Consider the following 17,399-nt stretch of genomic DNA (forward strand, 5'->3'; position numbering starts at 1 on the left):
ATGCTTTGAGATTTAATTGTGCATTTACAGTGGAATAACAATAGTTTATTAATTCTAAAACCTGATATGATGCATATGCATCTCAATGCATTAGAATAATTATTTTAGTTGACATGACTATTATGCAGTAACTTATTTTTGACATTTCTAGAGTTAATCTCCTTTAATATGTATATATATACACTCCTATTATGTTATTTTACTAATCTTATTTAAAAAGGGAACATTACATATTGAATACTGTACCTCAATTTTATTGTGATGATTTTACTGGTTACCAGGTGGGGTGGCAGTTGAAAAATTTGGTGAATGCACTACGAGAGGATCCGAGTGGTGTTATCTTAACTTTGAAAAAGCGACCTCAGAGCATGCTTACTTCAGCACCAGCTTTACTGAAAAATATGAGATGGAAACCCCTTGCTCTGCAGGTAATGAAGCTTAATCATAAGTCATACACCATCATTTTAACTATAGATTATCTCAATGATGCTTTATTGTGCTTCATCTCAGCAGCATATGGATTTACTCTTGCATACTTTGAAAAATTGTTTCTCTGCAGTTTGTTCTCATAGACTCAATTGAAATAAAACCTGTTAATAGAACTCTTCAAAGTTAAGAAGTAATCCCAGCAGTTTTCAATGCAGAAATATAGCCCCAGATAACTTTCTAGTCAATGGAAAGCAAGCATACTTCATAAAATAATAAATTTTAGTTTGATTTCTTGTTAATCTCTCAGGCAGTAAAAGCTTAAAGAAAGGGGATGAAAAGATCTAGAGTTCTCAGTTTGATCAGTGATGGAGATGTAGGAGAATTGACAAGGTGATTTTATTCACCAAACCACTTGACCATCAAAATTTTCTCATGTAAGTAAAGTATTATTTGAGTCAAAGTTGTCCTTAAGATTGAACCCTTGCATGTAAAGAGGTGTAGCACAGGATGTCCACCTAGGTGTTTAATTTTAGTAAGCCTGCAATGTGCTGAAAACCATGGAATGGTTTCATTAAAGATTTCATGTTTCACTGTAGGATAAAATGTCACTGTGATGGATTACTCTAGGAAATAAAAGTTATGTCCAGACTAATGAAAGATTATAATCAACAGATAAAGCTGGCAATAATCCCCTTTTTTGTTCAGTTCAGATAAAACATTGTTTAGAAATGGATTTTCTTTGTGTAAAGATTGCATTCTTTGCAACATTTTTATTATTGCAACAAAAAGTCTAATTTGAAATCATATTTGAGATGGAGAAGACTTCTGCAAGAATTGGGAAAAAGGAAAATGAGATATGGAAATGGCACTGCCAGCAGCTGTGATCTTTGCCATTTAAAATATTAAGAGATTCTTAAAAATAACTAATGCATTGAAGAACTTATTTCAAATAAGTATGTATATATATATATAAAATTATTTTATAATGGTTAAATGCATCATTATTTTTGAAACTGAGTAATTTTTTAATGATTGAGATGTCTTTCTTTCAGATATAAAAAAACTGACTAGATATGTGATAAAAAACTTCCGACCAAAAATATCTTATTAGTGTCTGAACATAAAATTGCAAATCTGTATGCATGATATGACTGTATGAATGACCATACTAGAAGACTTCACTTTATCATAGATTTAGTGAGAATATCAATACAGAAGAAAAATGCACATCATTGCTTTAAATGAGGTCAAATGCTTACAGCCTAAATCCTGTTTGGGTGAGTTTGGTACTTCTTTGGGTGAATTGATTTATTCTCCTAAATAATTACATTTTGCTTCACTTAATCATTTGCTGCTAGGATAATTACACTGAAAGCCCCACCACAGGAGTTTCTGACATTGGTCATTGATGCAGGCAACTGCAAATAACTAATTCAAGGTGGGATATTCCAAAAGGGTGGAAAGAAACTGGACAGAAACTAATTTCCACCATTTAAACTAGGTCCAGTAGGAAAGTCAGGATTCCTGTGGTCCTTTTACAGTGAATGCAATCATGAGCTTAAGTTGTGTTCCTGTTTGAAAACTCCACACTCCCAGAAGCAAAAATCCAGTAATCTTTTAGTGTATTGTATTTGGCTTTGATTTACATCTCAGCATCATTAGTTCAATACAGATACTAGGGTGTTACTCAACTGATCTAACTTCAGATATCTGCTATGTACGTATCCACATATAATTCAGGTTTCTCATTTTTACTCTGGCCATCAGACATACATAACAGGTACTGGTTCATTCATCTTGGCCTATTTCAGATAGGATGAGGTGAACTGAACGTTGTGCATGCCTCTTTCTCTCCATTTGATGATAAAGGGAGTCTGGACAGCTAGCTCAACTGTAGATTATCTGTATTAGATGAGACTGACCCTAGATAGAGGTCTTCTGTAATTTTACAGGTTTGGGAAGAAGGGTAATGGGAGTATTGGTTTGCGTATGGGGTATTTTTGCTGATAGCATAGAAAATATTATTAAGGCTAATATGAGTTCAAATAGAGATGCTGTTCAACGTTAAAGAGATTATTCTGATATCATGATGATATTGTTCTGATTTTACCAAACAATACCAGGAAAAGGCTAGAACCTCATTCTATTCTTATGTGTGCAGTGTTGCACATGTCATAATTTTTTTATTTTAGTGTCAGAAACAACAGTTTTCTTAAGTAGACTGAATGTTGAAAAAGCTCCAGGATGAAGTGAATACAGACTTCAGAAGCTGCATAATGTAGAGATTTGTGTTGTTGATTTATGCAGATCAGAGGTGAACAGATGTTAAAGTCAGCTAATGTTAAACTTTAAACGGAGCCTGTGTGACATCAGTACTATCGAACAGTGAAAACTATATTTGGTAAATAACAAGCAGCAAAAGCAGTGAAGTGTAATTTTATAGCCATTCAAAAGATGAAGTAATTACGTTTATTTAAGAATTTACTTTAAAATTTTCTGGAAAAAAAAAAAAAAAACACTTTCCATAAAACTAAGTTTTGTAATTGCAATTTTCCCTAGGCCTGTTCTGAAATTTCTTAATGTTCCTGTTTCAGATAAGGGTGCTATTCTGTAATAGGAGCCTGGTACACAGTATTAAAGGAGAGGAGCAAAGTGACAGCAAATAAAAAAAAATAATTAGGAAAAGCAGTACCATCACCTTTGAAAGCAGGAGAAATTATAACTTTTTTCCTATATCAGGATGTCATGAAATAGTTGAGAATATTAGAACTGTGCTGTAATCCCAGAGCTAAGTTAATTGAACCATATGTATTATTCAACAGACACAGGCTATAAAGAAATTTTGACTAAGTAATAATTCTGTTAAAGTACAAAATATAAGCAAAATAGTCAAAAGACTCTAGAATAAGATATGGGGATGAATTTCTAATAAAATGGGAATTAGAATCTGCAAACTGTCCGCTGTGGTTTTTTGGTTCTGCAAATGGACTAAACAGAGGGAAAATATGGTGTCACATTCTTATCAAATTGCATTGAGTTAGGTGGGAAGGTAGAAGTTTGCCCTAATGTAAGAAGGATGACGCATAAATAGAGATTGAGTTTTTGTATGCACCCCACCAATGAATATGTTGAACAGCTGTTGCAACAAACGTAGACGGTAGTATTTCAGTGAATTAAATTAAGAGACTCATTTAAATTGAGATTTGCACTGGGATGTTTTAATTGAGGGCCTTTGAAATTTAATTTTAGCTGAAAGTGAATAATGTTGAGGTATTATTGGTAAATTACATTCTGCTTGTTCAGTCAGTAGTTGTATGTAAGAACTTGAGGTTTTCCATTTGCAGCTACATGAAAAAAAATACTTAATGGAGAGGTACTAAGTATGCCTGTAAGCTGGGAAAATGCTAGATGAATCTTCCAGTTCAGGCAGTATGCAGTTACTACCAGTGTATCAAGCAGTTTGGTGTGTGGGTGACAGGACATCCAGGTAATTAAATTATGCATTCTGATAATAAAATTTTTAAAAGTTTACTGTCCACTGTTAGTTATCTACAAAAGCCATATGCCAGCCAAATGTTTATGGTGTCTGAGAGGAAAATGCTTTTAGATCATTCAGATATTAACTGGCTACTAATTGGCATAAATACATCTTAGAATGTTCAGCGGTTTATTTTAAACAGCTCTTCCTTCACATTGCAGTCTTGCCATGAATTAGGAGTTAAATGCAATCTACATAATTATTGATTAATTGTTTGGGTTTATGGCGGGTTTTTTTTTCATTTTATCAGAAATGTGGTATTTTCATATCTTTCACAAGTATTTTTATCCTTAGAATAAATATGAAAGTTTAGGGGAAAGAAAGAAGGAGGAAAAGAATTATGCATCCTCTGTAGCAGTCCTGAAACTGGTATGGAATGTCTTTATGTACAGTAAAATAATACAGTTAGCCTGTGGCTATGATATGCACCATTAGATAGGGAGTTTGTATTTACAAGTGCATGAATTCCAGCTCTAAGGTCAATCCGTACAGAAGGAAAAACATTCTTCTTTTTTCCCCTTGTGACATGATTAAAGGAAGTGCTGTTGTTTTTTTTCTTTTCAGTCAATTGATGATTGTATGTTTTAATATCCATCAGTATCTAACTTTTTACAGATAATCAGTTCTCCTTTGATGCATCCTGGAATCATATCCAAATTTGTATAGTCAACAGACTGTGTTTTTTGTAATTGGTTTTGTAACAGTCTAATTAGACAGATGTGGCCTTGGGGAATTTTGTGGTTGCCTTTGCAATTCAAGGTATTCAATAATTTGGTATTGTACCATAAATAGTAATATATTATGCCTGCAAGACAAATCTTACTAAATTTGCCTTTCAGTTACTTTTTCTGATACACTGATCTGTTATGTGACAGCCTAGTATGATATTTCAGATCGCAATGCTTGAATTTCTGACTGCTACTGAATGCATTGAACAAACCAATTAAGTTTAATGTTTTATTTTTTATTTTATTAATTGATATACAGGTAACTTAATTATCTTTGAACTCTCCAAATTTTGCTCTGGTTCAAAACCTGACTTAAATAAATGTCATCTACTCCAAATTGTCTGTTTTATTTCTGCTTTCCACTTTGTGTTATTCTGGGGAGGTTTCAAAGGGAGACTTCATGAAATGCTGTGTGAACAAGGCTGAAAATTTCAAATGAGAAGATACTTAGAGCATATGAAATCTTATGTAAGTTGCTATCATCCCACTAGCAAGCAGCTAGCTGCAAAGTCCTCCTTTGCCTTCAGGAAAATGCTTTGTTAATTAGTCAAAAGAAACTGGACTTTGACTACAGTGTGGAAGACTCTTCATCCAGTTTCTTTATAACTCGGAAAAGGAGTGGTAGATCAACATGTTTCCATGCCTCGGCTGATCTGGACTACACCTGCCACTATCAGGGAAAAGGCTCTTAACTGATGTCAGTGAGGTTGGGGGCAGGTCTACCTGCCAACCACGTCTTCTGTGTTGACTTGGAAAGAAACCTTCTGACCCCTCTTAGTCACTGTCACACTCTTCAACAAGCATATTTAAATGACATCTATTGTATATTTAAAATAGTTCACTGTACTGTTTTGTGTGTGATTAAATTGTACTGTTACAAAATCACCAACAGCTCAGTATCTGCAGTTTTTTAGAGAGACTTTATTTGGGATTAGATATGGATCGTATCTCCACAATTATATATTCAGCTTTTCAGCCTCCTAAGCAGCAACAGGAACAGTAACAATAGAGTCCTTGGTTGAGAGAAAACACTACTTTTATAATTTTTATTTAGTATTTTTCCGTATGTGATTATATTAACTCCTTCATTGATCTAGAGACAATGGTATATTCTGTTTTCATGATTTATAAGTAGAATTAATGACCTTACACTTTTCAACCATTAAGTTTGAATAAAGGGCTAACTTGCTTGCTTTTTGGTTTCTTAGTTGTATTTTAACTATATGGGAACTGGACGTTCTTTGCAGCACTGTTAAAATGGATTCGTAGAAAGTATGAATTAGTTATAGCATTTCATTACTTAGTGGCATAATTGGTCTTATAAAAAGTGTATTTTATTGGAAATATTCTGTTCAATAACTTGTCATAACCTTGATCTAATATGAAAAGTACATTAGCAGTAAAATCTGTTTATTGATGCAAATACTGTATAAGGATATTACCACTTAAAATTTTGTACTGGTTTTGCTTATGTTTTAAAAAATTCTGTGTCTTTTTCTGGAGCAATGTTTCTCAAACTATATATTGTAGCTTCCAAGGGAGTTAATGAAAGGTTCAAAGAGTTTTAAAAAGCATTTAAAAGAATTTTTGATAGTATATATTAAATATTAAGTACATTCATTTTTTAGAGAGAGAAAGCAGAAATAATATCCTGACTTACTGGGGGCACTCTCTCAGTTCCTTCAGGATTGGGGGTGGGAAGAGCAGCAATAAGTCCTGGTAGGAAGAGAGTAGGGACTGCAGGGCAGCACCAACCAGGGACAGAGCAGCTTCTGGAGGAGAGGGGAGTTAAGTGTCTGTGAGTTATCAGCCAGTACTTACAGGGACTTCTTATTCCCCTGTGTCAAAGAAACTGAGCTGCTGTAAGTAAAGATGATTGGTTATCCCAACTGACAGTGTGGGAAAAAAAGCATAAAGAGTAATGATCCTAAAGGAGGATGGTGCATCCAACATGTTTGAGAAATAGTACTCCAAAATATATTGAAATACGGATTTTGTATCTGTCATTGTGGGTTAAGATTGATGAAGAGTCTGTTGCATCACGTTCTTAAGCCTATTCCAGTTTTAATATGTAACTTCTGAACTTTCTCTGGCAAGCTGTTCCCAGGGGTCAAGTATTTAACTTTTAGGACCTAAAAACTTTTTCATTTTATTGGTGTTTCTGCAATCTGACTTGCCCTGGACAGTTTACCAAAAGGGACTGCAGCAGAAAAAAAGCTCTAGCCATTGGAAGAGAATTAACTCAGTGATAGAACTGATCTCCAAGGCATCCAATTGAGAAATACTTCAGTGACTATCCATGCGTTTTTCTGTTTAATGTGCCTATGTATGGTCCACTGAATGGCTGCCATTGAACTAGAGAGCTGCAAGGCTGATTTACTTGCAGGTGCACAGATTGACTGGAACTGAACAGTTGTGGTCTTTCTAAAATGCGATGCAAAAAGCCATGTAGATGCACTGAACTTGCAGGCCATATTCTGAAGGCTGTCTTTTCAGCCAGAAGAGTCTGAAGACTTTTAGTTATCTGTAGAATGAAAGCTGAACTCCTAAAGAACGAGGTGGTAGTTACCTTGCCTCAGTGTGTTGAGCTATTACCGTAAGAGACCATTTGAATACTTTCACCATGTTCAGTTCTTACTGAGCTACTTATTTACTGGTGAAGTGGTTATAAATATACTGATTTTTAAAAAAAAAGAAAAAAAAAGTGGTGACCTATTTTTAAAGTTGGATTCTCTATTATTTTCCGGTAACACAGCTTTTCTGTTTTTGTGGAAATAAGCTGGAAAGTTGCCTGACAATATGACACAATTATGGAAAATATGAAGAAATCCTAGTTTTGAGACAGTCCTAGAGGATTGTGCTTCCACTAGGTTTTATTACAGTTTCTATCCCCTTGAGAGCTCGAGGTGCCATGGGAAGTTATGCCCACATTGCCATCCATCCTGTGAGACACCACAATCTTTCAAACTGTCACCAGTTGTGCTGTAATTTCTGAAAGTGTTAGGCATGGGACCAGTTCAAGGGAAACCTTTTACCTTCAGGTAGCTGAGTAACTTGTGGTTTCCTGTGGTACACTGAATAACATTTCTTCCAATTGCACTCACCTTTAAGATCATTGAGTCCAACCAATTTAAATAGTTAATCCTAGTCTGTAACATAAGGGAAATTCTTTACCTGTGTCCTCTAGTGTTCCAGAAGCTGGTCAGGACCACTAGAGTCTCATGAAGCTGTTCTAAGTCCAGATCTCTGTCATGTTGAGCATGATTTTTTCCTCATGTGACATACACCATAAACTGATTGATTGCCACCAGTCTAGTCTCTGACACACACACGCACACATACACACCCACTTTCCTTTTATCTGCCTTTTCATGCAGGTAAAGGGCTGCCTTCTTCCTCAAAGTGGAGAAGCACAAATCCACCTACCCAGCTTGTCTTCCTCTCAGTGTCTCTGCCAGTATGAGCCATGAATGGCAGCAGCCTCAGCTTAACAAGTGTAAACAGAGTCTAGGTCACAAAATTATTTTGTGCTTAAAATGACAATTAATTCTACAGGCTACCTAGCAAGCCCCAAAGTGTACTTGTCAGAGAAGCATAAGGTATCAGAAAGGAAATAACCGGTGTTGTATTAGCAGGTGGTTCAAGGATGTCTGTGGTTACAGTGTCACAGATTAAAATTTAAAGGATAAAATTTTTGGTTTTCTGAAAGATTTTTTTAATTTATTTTATTTTTACCCAGCTTTGTCCCCAGCTTTATTCTTATTTTTGCAGACTTCTGTCTCTTGTTTTTAGTGGTTGTGAAGTCTTTTACCTGTCTGGTTGTGTATGTGTGTCTTTCTCCCTCTCTTCCTGTAAATACTGGCTTTCATTGGCCTGGCTACAAAATACTCACATTAATGAGCAAGGAAAGAATTTAGCAGCATCATTCTTTACAGGAGATGGTTTCCTGACATTCAAAACAGAAAACTTGTGTCAGTTTGTATTGCTCTAAAGGTGGTCTTGCAAAGCTTTAGTAGGAAAATTTTAAGCATGCATTTTATTATGTTTGAGATAAGTATCATCTGACACAGCTCTGTTCCTTGAACAAGGCAGTAATTGGCTAAAGGATGAGGTAACATGCATTATTCTTACATACAGGTTGAATAAAAAGTAATGCAATGGTGGGGGCTTTGTTTAATAAACATAAATTTGAATGGCTCATCACTAGCTTAAAAGTGGTAAAAGGCCAAAATTATGAAAAAGTTCCTGCTGTTGAACTTTTGGGGGTTTCTGCAGTATAGTATAATGCTGCATTATACATACAGTGTAATGCTACATATAATGCATGTGCTTACATAGTACAATGCTATACGCTAGTATAGGCATAATGCTACCATGTCAAGATTAACACCTAGGAAATGATAACTGATTAGTCAGCACAGAAATGCCCTATTGGTCTGTCATAAAGCATTCTTAATAGTGCTGGTAGAAGGATGTTTCTACACACCCTTTCAGTCAGTATTTAAAGCTCCTGTGTCATCAATAAAAGGAGAAATGTTTGTGTCCTCCAGTAGTTATTCAGGTCAGAAATTATAGGTATGGTGAACTCTCTTTAATCCCAACACTTCTTTCTTTAAGAAGTTCAATTCTGAGAAGGGGGAAAGAACTCTTTCAAAGCAAAAATCAGCATTTGTTTAATATTATATTATTCTTATGGTATGTGAAGAACTGTTGTACCTGCTGTTTTGCCATTTTTTTTCTTCTGCTTGAGTATAGCTATCACACAAGCCAAGCAACATAAGGCTTTTGTTATTAGGCAGACATGTTATTAAGTAGACCAAAGCAATCAAAGTTATCTTCTCCTTTTTCTGCATCTGTATAGAGACTGTTAGAAAATCTTTCTGTAATTTCTAGCCCTACAGTGATTTAATAAAGACTTCAAGTGGCTGGTTGTTATTTAACTAGCCAAGATGCTGAAGCTGAGTTGTAAAAAGGGACGTCTGATTATGAGAGAGATAGCGTCCCTATTATTATGGTGTCTTTAATGAGAGAGATATGTGATTAACAGGAATGATAGCCAGAATGCATGATTATTCTGCAAGGGGTGTACAGTTTATTTACCTGTGAGTAAATGTTACTCTGTAAGGTGTGTGCCCAGGGGAGTAAATAATAATAATATTCTCCAGTTTATTCTGCCTCATAGTGTGTGTGCTCTGAGGATGCAGTACCTGATTTTACAGCATCTGCAGACATAAACTGAAGCTCTTACAGTTAATTCTTAAGCTGTAGAGCAGATGGGGGAGATGGCATTCAATTTAATGTCTACTTATGCACCTTTTACTGTAAACACTAGACTTTTTCTTTACAATATTATTTTAATTAAGGGATTTGCTGGATGTTATTTACTCACTAAAATTTTACCAATGGCTCTACTGTTTACTATTTTTATGGGCATTGGCAATAGTCTTGCTGTGCAAAAGGAAAAAAATGTAATCAGAGGCGTCAATTTTATAAGCAGAATACATGACCCTTCATAGATCTGTCTCCTTAGCATAAGTGTTTTTTCAGCCAGTTTAAAAGCACACAAAATATTAGAACCATTATTTCTGTAACTTTCTGAACTATAGAATGTTTTTTATAACTTTTGCAAATAAAAATGTATTATATATAAGGATAATCTTGGTTATTTCTCTCTTTTGGACCAGCCTCTTATTCCTAGAAGTCCTACAAGCAGTGTTGCTACACCATCCAGCACTATCAGCACACCCACAAAAAGAGACAGCTCTGCCCTTCAGGATCTCTACATACCTCCGCCTCCAACAGAACCTTATGTTCCAAGGTAAACAAGATCACTTCTGGTACAATTCAAAGTAAGAAACTATTTGTAAAGTAACTGACCCTTCTGTTCCTGTTTATCAGCCTGCCCTGCAGGATTAGGCTGATAATACTTCATTTTGCAGGTGAACTGGTTATTAGGAATAGGCGTGTTTTGTGTGTGTGTTGGTGTGAATCAGTGCCTTGTTTGCAAAACAGACAGTAGCCTTTAGAAAAAAAAGGTTCTATACCCTATTTTCTCAAATATTGGCTAATCTATTGTCCATAACAGTTTCATCGTATTTTGGAAGAGCAAAAATTATCTGAAAGACTGAATCTATAAATTAGGGGAAGGGTTCCTATCTATCCCTTCTCCTAATGACCATGATGCAGCAAGGGCAGGTGAGCTAAAAGCAAGAAACTTGCAACTTCAAGCGCAGCACTGTTCTGTTCTGCCATAGTGTTTTCTTTTCTAGATGTAGTTGATTTGTTAGAGCAAATTTCAGGATTCTGTTTTAGTGTTGCTACTCTGCAAGATTTTGCAGTGACCGTGCTGTTCCCTGTAAATACATCTGCTACTCTCACCTGCTGCCTGGTGATAATATGAATACCTGGCAGGGTATTTTCATCTTTCCCAGGTCTCTGGGCTTGCTAAGCCAGAAAATCAGCAGATCCTCCTTTAGATTCTTCACCCTACCCTCACATGACCTCAAATGATTCAGTATAAGTCCATAAGGTACAGAGATGTTGCTTTTCTAAAACTTTGAGAGAATTATGGCCTATAAATAATATGGAAGTAGCTGCCCAGAGGTCTGGGAATGTGTTTTAGAGAAATCAATATTTTTAAAGCTTCCGTATTCTTAGACACAGGCTATCAGATGTCCAGTCAATGTATTTTCAAATTACTTTTTGCTTTTCTTTTAGTTAACTTTCTTGGAAGGGTTGTAGGGCAGCATATCCTTTCTTGTAGCTGAGATCCTTGTAGCTGAGTTTTTCTTAGACTTTCTTATCAGTAATTCTTCTACCCAATTAAAAAGATGTATGAGCTGATACTGACAAGACTTTCCTGGGGGTTATCCAGCAGTGAGGTATATGGCAAATTAAACTGCCTAGTAGGGAGGAGAAGTTGTGGTTCCATAATAAATTCTTACTCTTCAGAGATACGAAAAACCTTGCAGGGCAGAAGAGTGAATTTCATGTCATGGCATAGATGTTGTCAGAAGCCTTTTGTGAAGCCATTTCTTCCTCATCACTGCCTCATCTTTACCTGGCTTGATTTTATTTCTTGGGGAAAAAAATTGCCGTTTTATTTCAAATATGACACAGATAACACAGTTGAACTTGTTGACACAGTTACTCTAGTATCTTTCTCTTAATGTGACAAAGAGACAAACAGAATACATAGTCTAATTCACTATTTTTCTTCTAATTAAATAAAAACATTGTCAGTCATAACACTCGAATTGTTCATAGAAATTGAGTGTGTCTTTTGTCTCTCTGATAAGAGTATTTTGCTGTGCCTATGTAAATATTTTGAGGACTTTTTATAGACAATCCACAGAAAAAAAAATCAACTATTCTAACCCATTATTGAAAAAAGCTGGATAAAGAAACCCCAACCAGAACATAGTCTTAGGTTTCTCATTCAATGCAGTAATTATATGGTAAAGACCTGTTGATCCTGAAACTGAAACTATATCAAAAGAAATAGTGCCTTTGAACTGCTACTGATCATGTTTACCACCACAAAAATAATTTAATTTGATAAGAAATGTATCCTATTTTTTTATGTATTGTTAGTGAATATTTTTCGTTGCTCAGCACTTTTTGAGTTCTGCTCTAGAAACTGAGATCTTCAAAATACATTTTGATTATTTATAAATAACATTTCTTACATGGTGATTATAATGTACTACCTTAGACCAATTCTGATTAAATCTTCTAATGCATATTAGTACAAGCTGTAATCTTACAGAGAGATTAAGCTTTGTACATTTAAATTTTTTTTTAGCAGCTTAATCCTGATGGACTATACTTCATTTCACAAACCTGTCACACAGTGTACAGTGTTTCTGAATAAACTGTTTTGGCATTTCATCAGTTTATTTTGTCCATGATTAACTATATTTAGGCATGTCTTGATATTGGGTATTATTAAACTATTTAGCATCTGTTTCTCAGTTTGTTGTTGCTGTTCCAAAGGAAAAAAAAACAAAACCAACACAAAACAAAAAACCCCAAAGCAACCAAACAAACCCTCCTTTTGTTACTGGAATGGAGTAAAAGGCTTGATACTTTATTGTAAATTGTAAAAGCCTGAAGCCATGCTGCCTAGGGGACTATATCCACAGATAGTACAGCTGCTGACATAACAGCACAAGGATGGCATGAGAAAGAGGGAATGACACTTTCCGTGTGCAGTTACTTACGAGTGCTAGTCATAAGTTAGTGCCTGCTCAAATTTGTTGAAGACCTTCAGGAGTGAGAATTGAAGCCCACATCTCCAGAGGGCTGTGGCAAAGGCTGTCTGCCTGGTGGCTCTGCACTTCCCTCCATGTTCACCATAAAGATCCCTCCCACTCAGGCTGCCCTCCTTATCACAGAGAATTCCTTGTTCCAGCCCTTGATGGTAGCTGTAGCATCGTTTGGCATCTGGCTGGTTTATGTCAGTTTCGATCATGTTGCCTTCCAGGATCCCCCCAGCACTGTCACCACAGAACGTCTTTCCGTGACCGGAGATGGCCTCACAACCCCAGTGGGGCTGCACCAGCCCCTTACTAAGCCAAAACCATCCCTACCCTGCGAAAGCAGCCTGGCAAAGTGGTCACTGGGGAGATGTGGTGCTGTGCTGTTGCAGCCAAGGCGGGAGAGCCCTTCCTCATTCTGCCTGGATCCCATGAGGAGGCTTTGCTTCATCTTTAGATGGAACCTCAGGGAGCTAAGGGAAGTCTGGATCAGCACGCAGCTAGCTTGGAACTTACATGGCAGTCCAGAGGGGAAGAAGCCCAATACAATAAGTTCTCACGCCCAACAAGGCCATGAGACTCCAGCTTCTATTTTGGCTGCCTCTTGCCGATTTTGCTGCCCAGAAATTACTGTCTGATTAGGTCTATTGCAGCCATCTCCAGGCATAGTCCTACCAGCGGGCTTACTGAGCCTTGCTTCATCTAATGCAAGGAGAGTGCTCCTATCCCAGGCACAGCTTGCTCTATTATTTGATGCCTTTAGTAGTTTGCATTTTGGCCTGGTTGATGATACCTGTTTCCTGCTTGTATTAAATATTGACATATTCACAGTTTGTTGAAATATTCATAGAAAAAAAACCCAAATGTCTTATCCTAATGCATTTAAAACCTCTCTTGTTTATTAAAGGGATGAAAAGGGAAATCTCCCATGTGATGATGTTGGCAGACATATAGTGGGCAAGCCGGTTCATACAGGATCCGAATCTCCAAACTCATTTCTTGACCAGGAATATCGGAAACGCTTTAATGTAGTTGAAGAAGATGCAGTTCTATACTGCTATGAATATGAGAAAGGAAGAACAAGTGGTCCTGGAAGGAGAGAGAGCACACCAACATATGGTATGGCATTGATCTAATAAAGATAATCACCATTTATTGACTTTAGGATTTTTGTGCATCTGCTTCTGTTTTTAAGACTGAAAATCTTTTCAGTGAGTATTGATTTTGTTAACAATTCTGTACCACTTTAGTCCAGATTCAGTCTACAAGCTTGTTGTGTGCAAGACAAGATTAACTGCTTGCTATAATAGGGAAACATACACGTGCATTTTGGATTTTGACTTATTTAGGGACAGTACTCATGCAAATTCTGGTGAGATTTCTACTCCTCAGACCTTGATCATCCAGGGTATTTTCCCTTTGAATCTTTTGGAAGTCTTTCTTTAGCTAGTATTGTAAGTTGTTTCAGCTTTGTACTGGGAGAATTGGTTTTTTTTTGTTGCCAAGTATAAAATTGTGCATTCATAGAGTTGTTAGGATATAATAGAAACTGAAGAGGAAATCTCATGTTTAAAAAAGATTTTTGACTACTGTAGTATTAGCTGAGCACACACTTGAAATTTTTTTTACCCTTCTTGCTATGTTATTTCAAATTTTAAATTGAAATACAAGCTGTATGTTGGAGTTGTTATAGTAAACTATCATATCCTTTTGAGAAGAAAATAGACTTAATTTATGAGAAAGCATAGATTTAGTACATCATGCAGCCAAGTTGCAAATTCACTTGGGAACCTTCATATAAATGGAGCTAGAGCTGTGTAAAGTATCCTCAGGGCCTAGAGCAATGCGCTCACACAACATTAAAGGATACATTTTCATAAAATGCACCCTTTCTACGCAACTACACAATCCTGTTGCAAATCCTCAGTATCCTTTTGATTTCAAAAGGGTTTCAGGTGCCTTCTGACCATGCCCATAGAGTACAAAATAACTCCTAAGTTTTCAAAGTGGATATGTCAATTTTATTACTCCAGTTTTTCAACTACTACAATTGGTGGATGCAGTCAGTTCCATTAAGAGAGATCTACTCTCTGTTCCAGATGCTAAATTTTAATACTGGTAGTCTACAGTGAAAAGAACACATTGCTTCTTCAAGGACTGTTGAATCCATTATTCTGTTACAGGTTAGCTCTTTTAGCCTTTTCTTCTATTAGCAGAAAGGGTTATAAATACATGGATCAAAGACTGCACTGAAAATCAGTCATTTTTTAACACATTTTTTGTACAGCCTTTTACTTTTGAGCTCACTTCTTTTTTAATGAATTCACACCATCGAGTACACTTTCATTTAAGTGTGTTTTCTAAAAATTGTAATTTCAGCACTGAAGTTTCCCACATGGCATTTGTTAGCGGCTAGGCATGACTTTAGGATTTCACAGAAATGTGGAAAATGACAATAAAGCTCTCATGGCTTATGGTGACCCATTAAAGAAGGTCAAACAGAGTTCCAAGGCCTAAAGAGATAATCATTTTCAACACATACTCGTTAATTTTGTAGTGGTGTTAATTTTTTTTTTTAATTATTTCTCAGTCCTCCTTTGTGAGAGGTTAATAGGGCTCTCCATAATTTACTGGAATCTTTTGACATTTTTTGACAATGTTGGCAGAGAGATTTTTCTTTCATGTTGTATAATTGCTGCTATAATTCCAGCTGATGAATAATTGTTGCCTCAGAAAGCTTCTGTTCACATCCAAAGGAAGAAATTTTCCTGAGTGTAGTCACCTGGGAAAACAGATTTAGGGAATCCATGGAGGTTAAGAAGAAGGAGATGAGCAGAGGTAGCAGGCGAATGAAACTGGAGTTTAAGGAAAGAAACAAACTTAGTAATTTCAGATTTACTGCCAGCTACAAAAAACATGCACTTTGAACAGCTAGAGGTTTTGTAGAAAATTTGTTTTGATTTTAGCTTTTGGTAACAATCAGACTTCACATGATTTTATAGCATTTGTACCTTTTTAAGTGTGCAGGTCCATTCAGTAAGATACTTCGGGCTCAGCCTCACAAAGAAGAGAATGTTGTATTTCTAGAAAAAGTAATCTTGGAAAGTTACTTCTGATCAAGTAAACATGAGCCGAATACATCCCCATTCAGGAAATTACTTCTTAACTGTGTGCTCTAAATCTCACCGCTTCAATCAGGCTTAACTATGTGTCCATAAATAGTAAAATAAATTATAAATAAAAAGTTAAATATATATATTGTATTTCCTGAACAATGATGTATTTGTGACCTGATGCTGTGGTCTGTACAGAACGTACAACTTTTTTGTCAATTATTTAAAAAGACAGTGTAACCTTTTAGCATTGTGCTGCCTGCAGGGTACTGGTGTAATTCCCATGAATGCCATACTTCAACAGGTCGACAGACATGTTTGAAAATTTGTAGTCTTTTTCAGTGTATCATGGATGTACCTCAAAAACGTGGAATAAGACCGATCACTTTTATGTAGGGGTTTTCTACTAAAATAGTTAACAAGACTTTTAATTTTTTACTTTAAGCTCTGCTACTTTTAAAAACAAATTATTTTCCCACTCTTCAGTTTAGTTATCAGTAGATTGACTCAAAAAAGAGCAAAGGCTGACCTTGTTGTGAAAACATTTTGTTTCAAGTCTGCCAGATACTGTGCCATATGCTATGCTACTTTATGATTCCCTTCAATATACTACTTAACTTGCTAAAAACTTCAGACCACTTTAAGTAACCCCACTAAGTTGCATACCACACTTTCACTGAATTTCTAACTATATTTGTGGAATCCTTAAGCAGAAATCATAGTGCACATAATCTTACAAAATCAATTCAGCAGCTTTCAAATAAAAATTTTAAACATGTAAGAGTCTTCAGCTTTTCTGTCTCTTGCTGTCTGAGACCAAAACGAATTTACCAACAGTAATTTACTTTGCTTTCTGTGGGTGAAATCCTACAAAAGAAATTACGCATAGAGGTTTTCTGCTTCCTTTCTTACTCAGTTGCTGATGGATCTTTTAAGCCCACAGCAAAGATGCTATTTTGAAGGTACTTTAGTGACGTGAACATGTTTCTAACAATTCACATATGCTTTAAAACAGTTCTCTTCATGTGTGTGCCAGAGGCTTCCAGAATAATAAATAGATATTGTTCAGTGAAAACTAAAGTAACTTGAATTCATTTTTCAGTCTCAGTTGTCAGTCTGCGGATGAATTTGTAGGGCACTGGATTTATTTTCTAAACTTAAAAAAACCTCCATTAAATACTTAGCTGCTTCTTGCCTGGTAAAGCAAACAGAACTTCTATCTTAACCTCTTATTCAGAGGCAATGCCGGATCCTCTTTCGTAAGCAACCTTGCAGAATAGCAGCTTAGCACATAATTTGTTCCTTCTCCTACAGAATGTTAGTTTAATGCTGC

The 17,399-nt window shown here is 36.0% G+C and overlaps 1 protein-coding gene across 7 annotated transcripts in view; it reads left to right on the forward strand.

Annotated features, from left to right (window-relative positions):
• CNKSR2 (connector enhancer of kinase suppressor of Ras 2) overlaps positions 1-17,399 on the forward strand; it is a 213,027-nt gene that overhangs the window by 113,558 nt on the left and 82,070 nt on the right. For 4 of the 7 annotated variants that reach the window (XM_057419585.1, XM_057419587.1, XM_057419586.1 and 1 more), the window contains 3 exons: positions 282-428; positions 10,380-10,513; positions 13,861-14,072. In XM_057419585.1, the coding sequence (XP_057275568.1) occupies positions 282-428; positions 10,380-10,513; positions 13,861-14,072 (493 nt within the window). The remainder of the gene's footprint in view (positions 1-281; positions 429-10,379; positions 10,514-13,860; positions 14,073-17,399) is intronic. The other 3 variants (XM_057419588.1, XM_057419589.1, XM_057419591.1) reach the window with 1 other exon arrangement.

The sequence above is a fragment of the Pezoporus wallicus genome, unplaced genomic scaffold, assembly GCF_028554395.1.
Source record: "Pezoporus wallicus isolate ANWC-B61680 ecotype Strahan unplaced genomic scaffold, APGP_CSIRO_Pwel_v1 contig_5767, whole genome shotgun sequence".
Taxonomy (NCBI): domain Eukaryota; kingdom Metazoa; phylum Chordata; class Aves; order Psittaciformes; family Psittacidae; genus Pezoporus; species Pezoporus wallicus.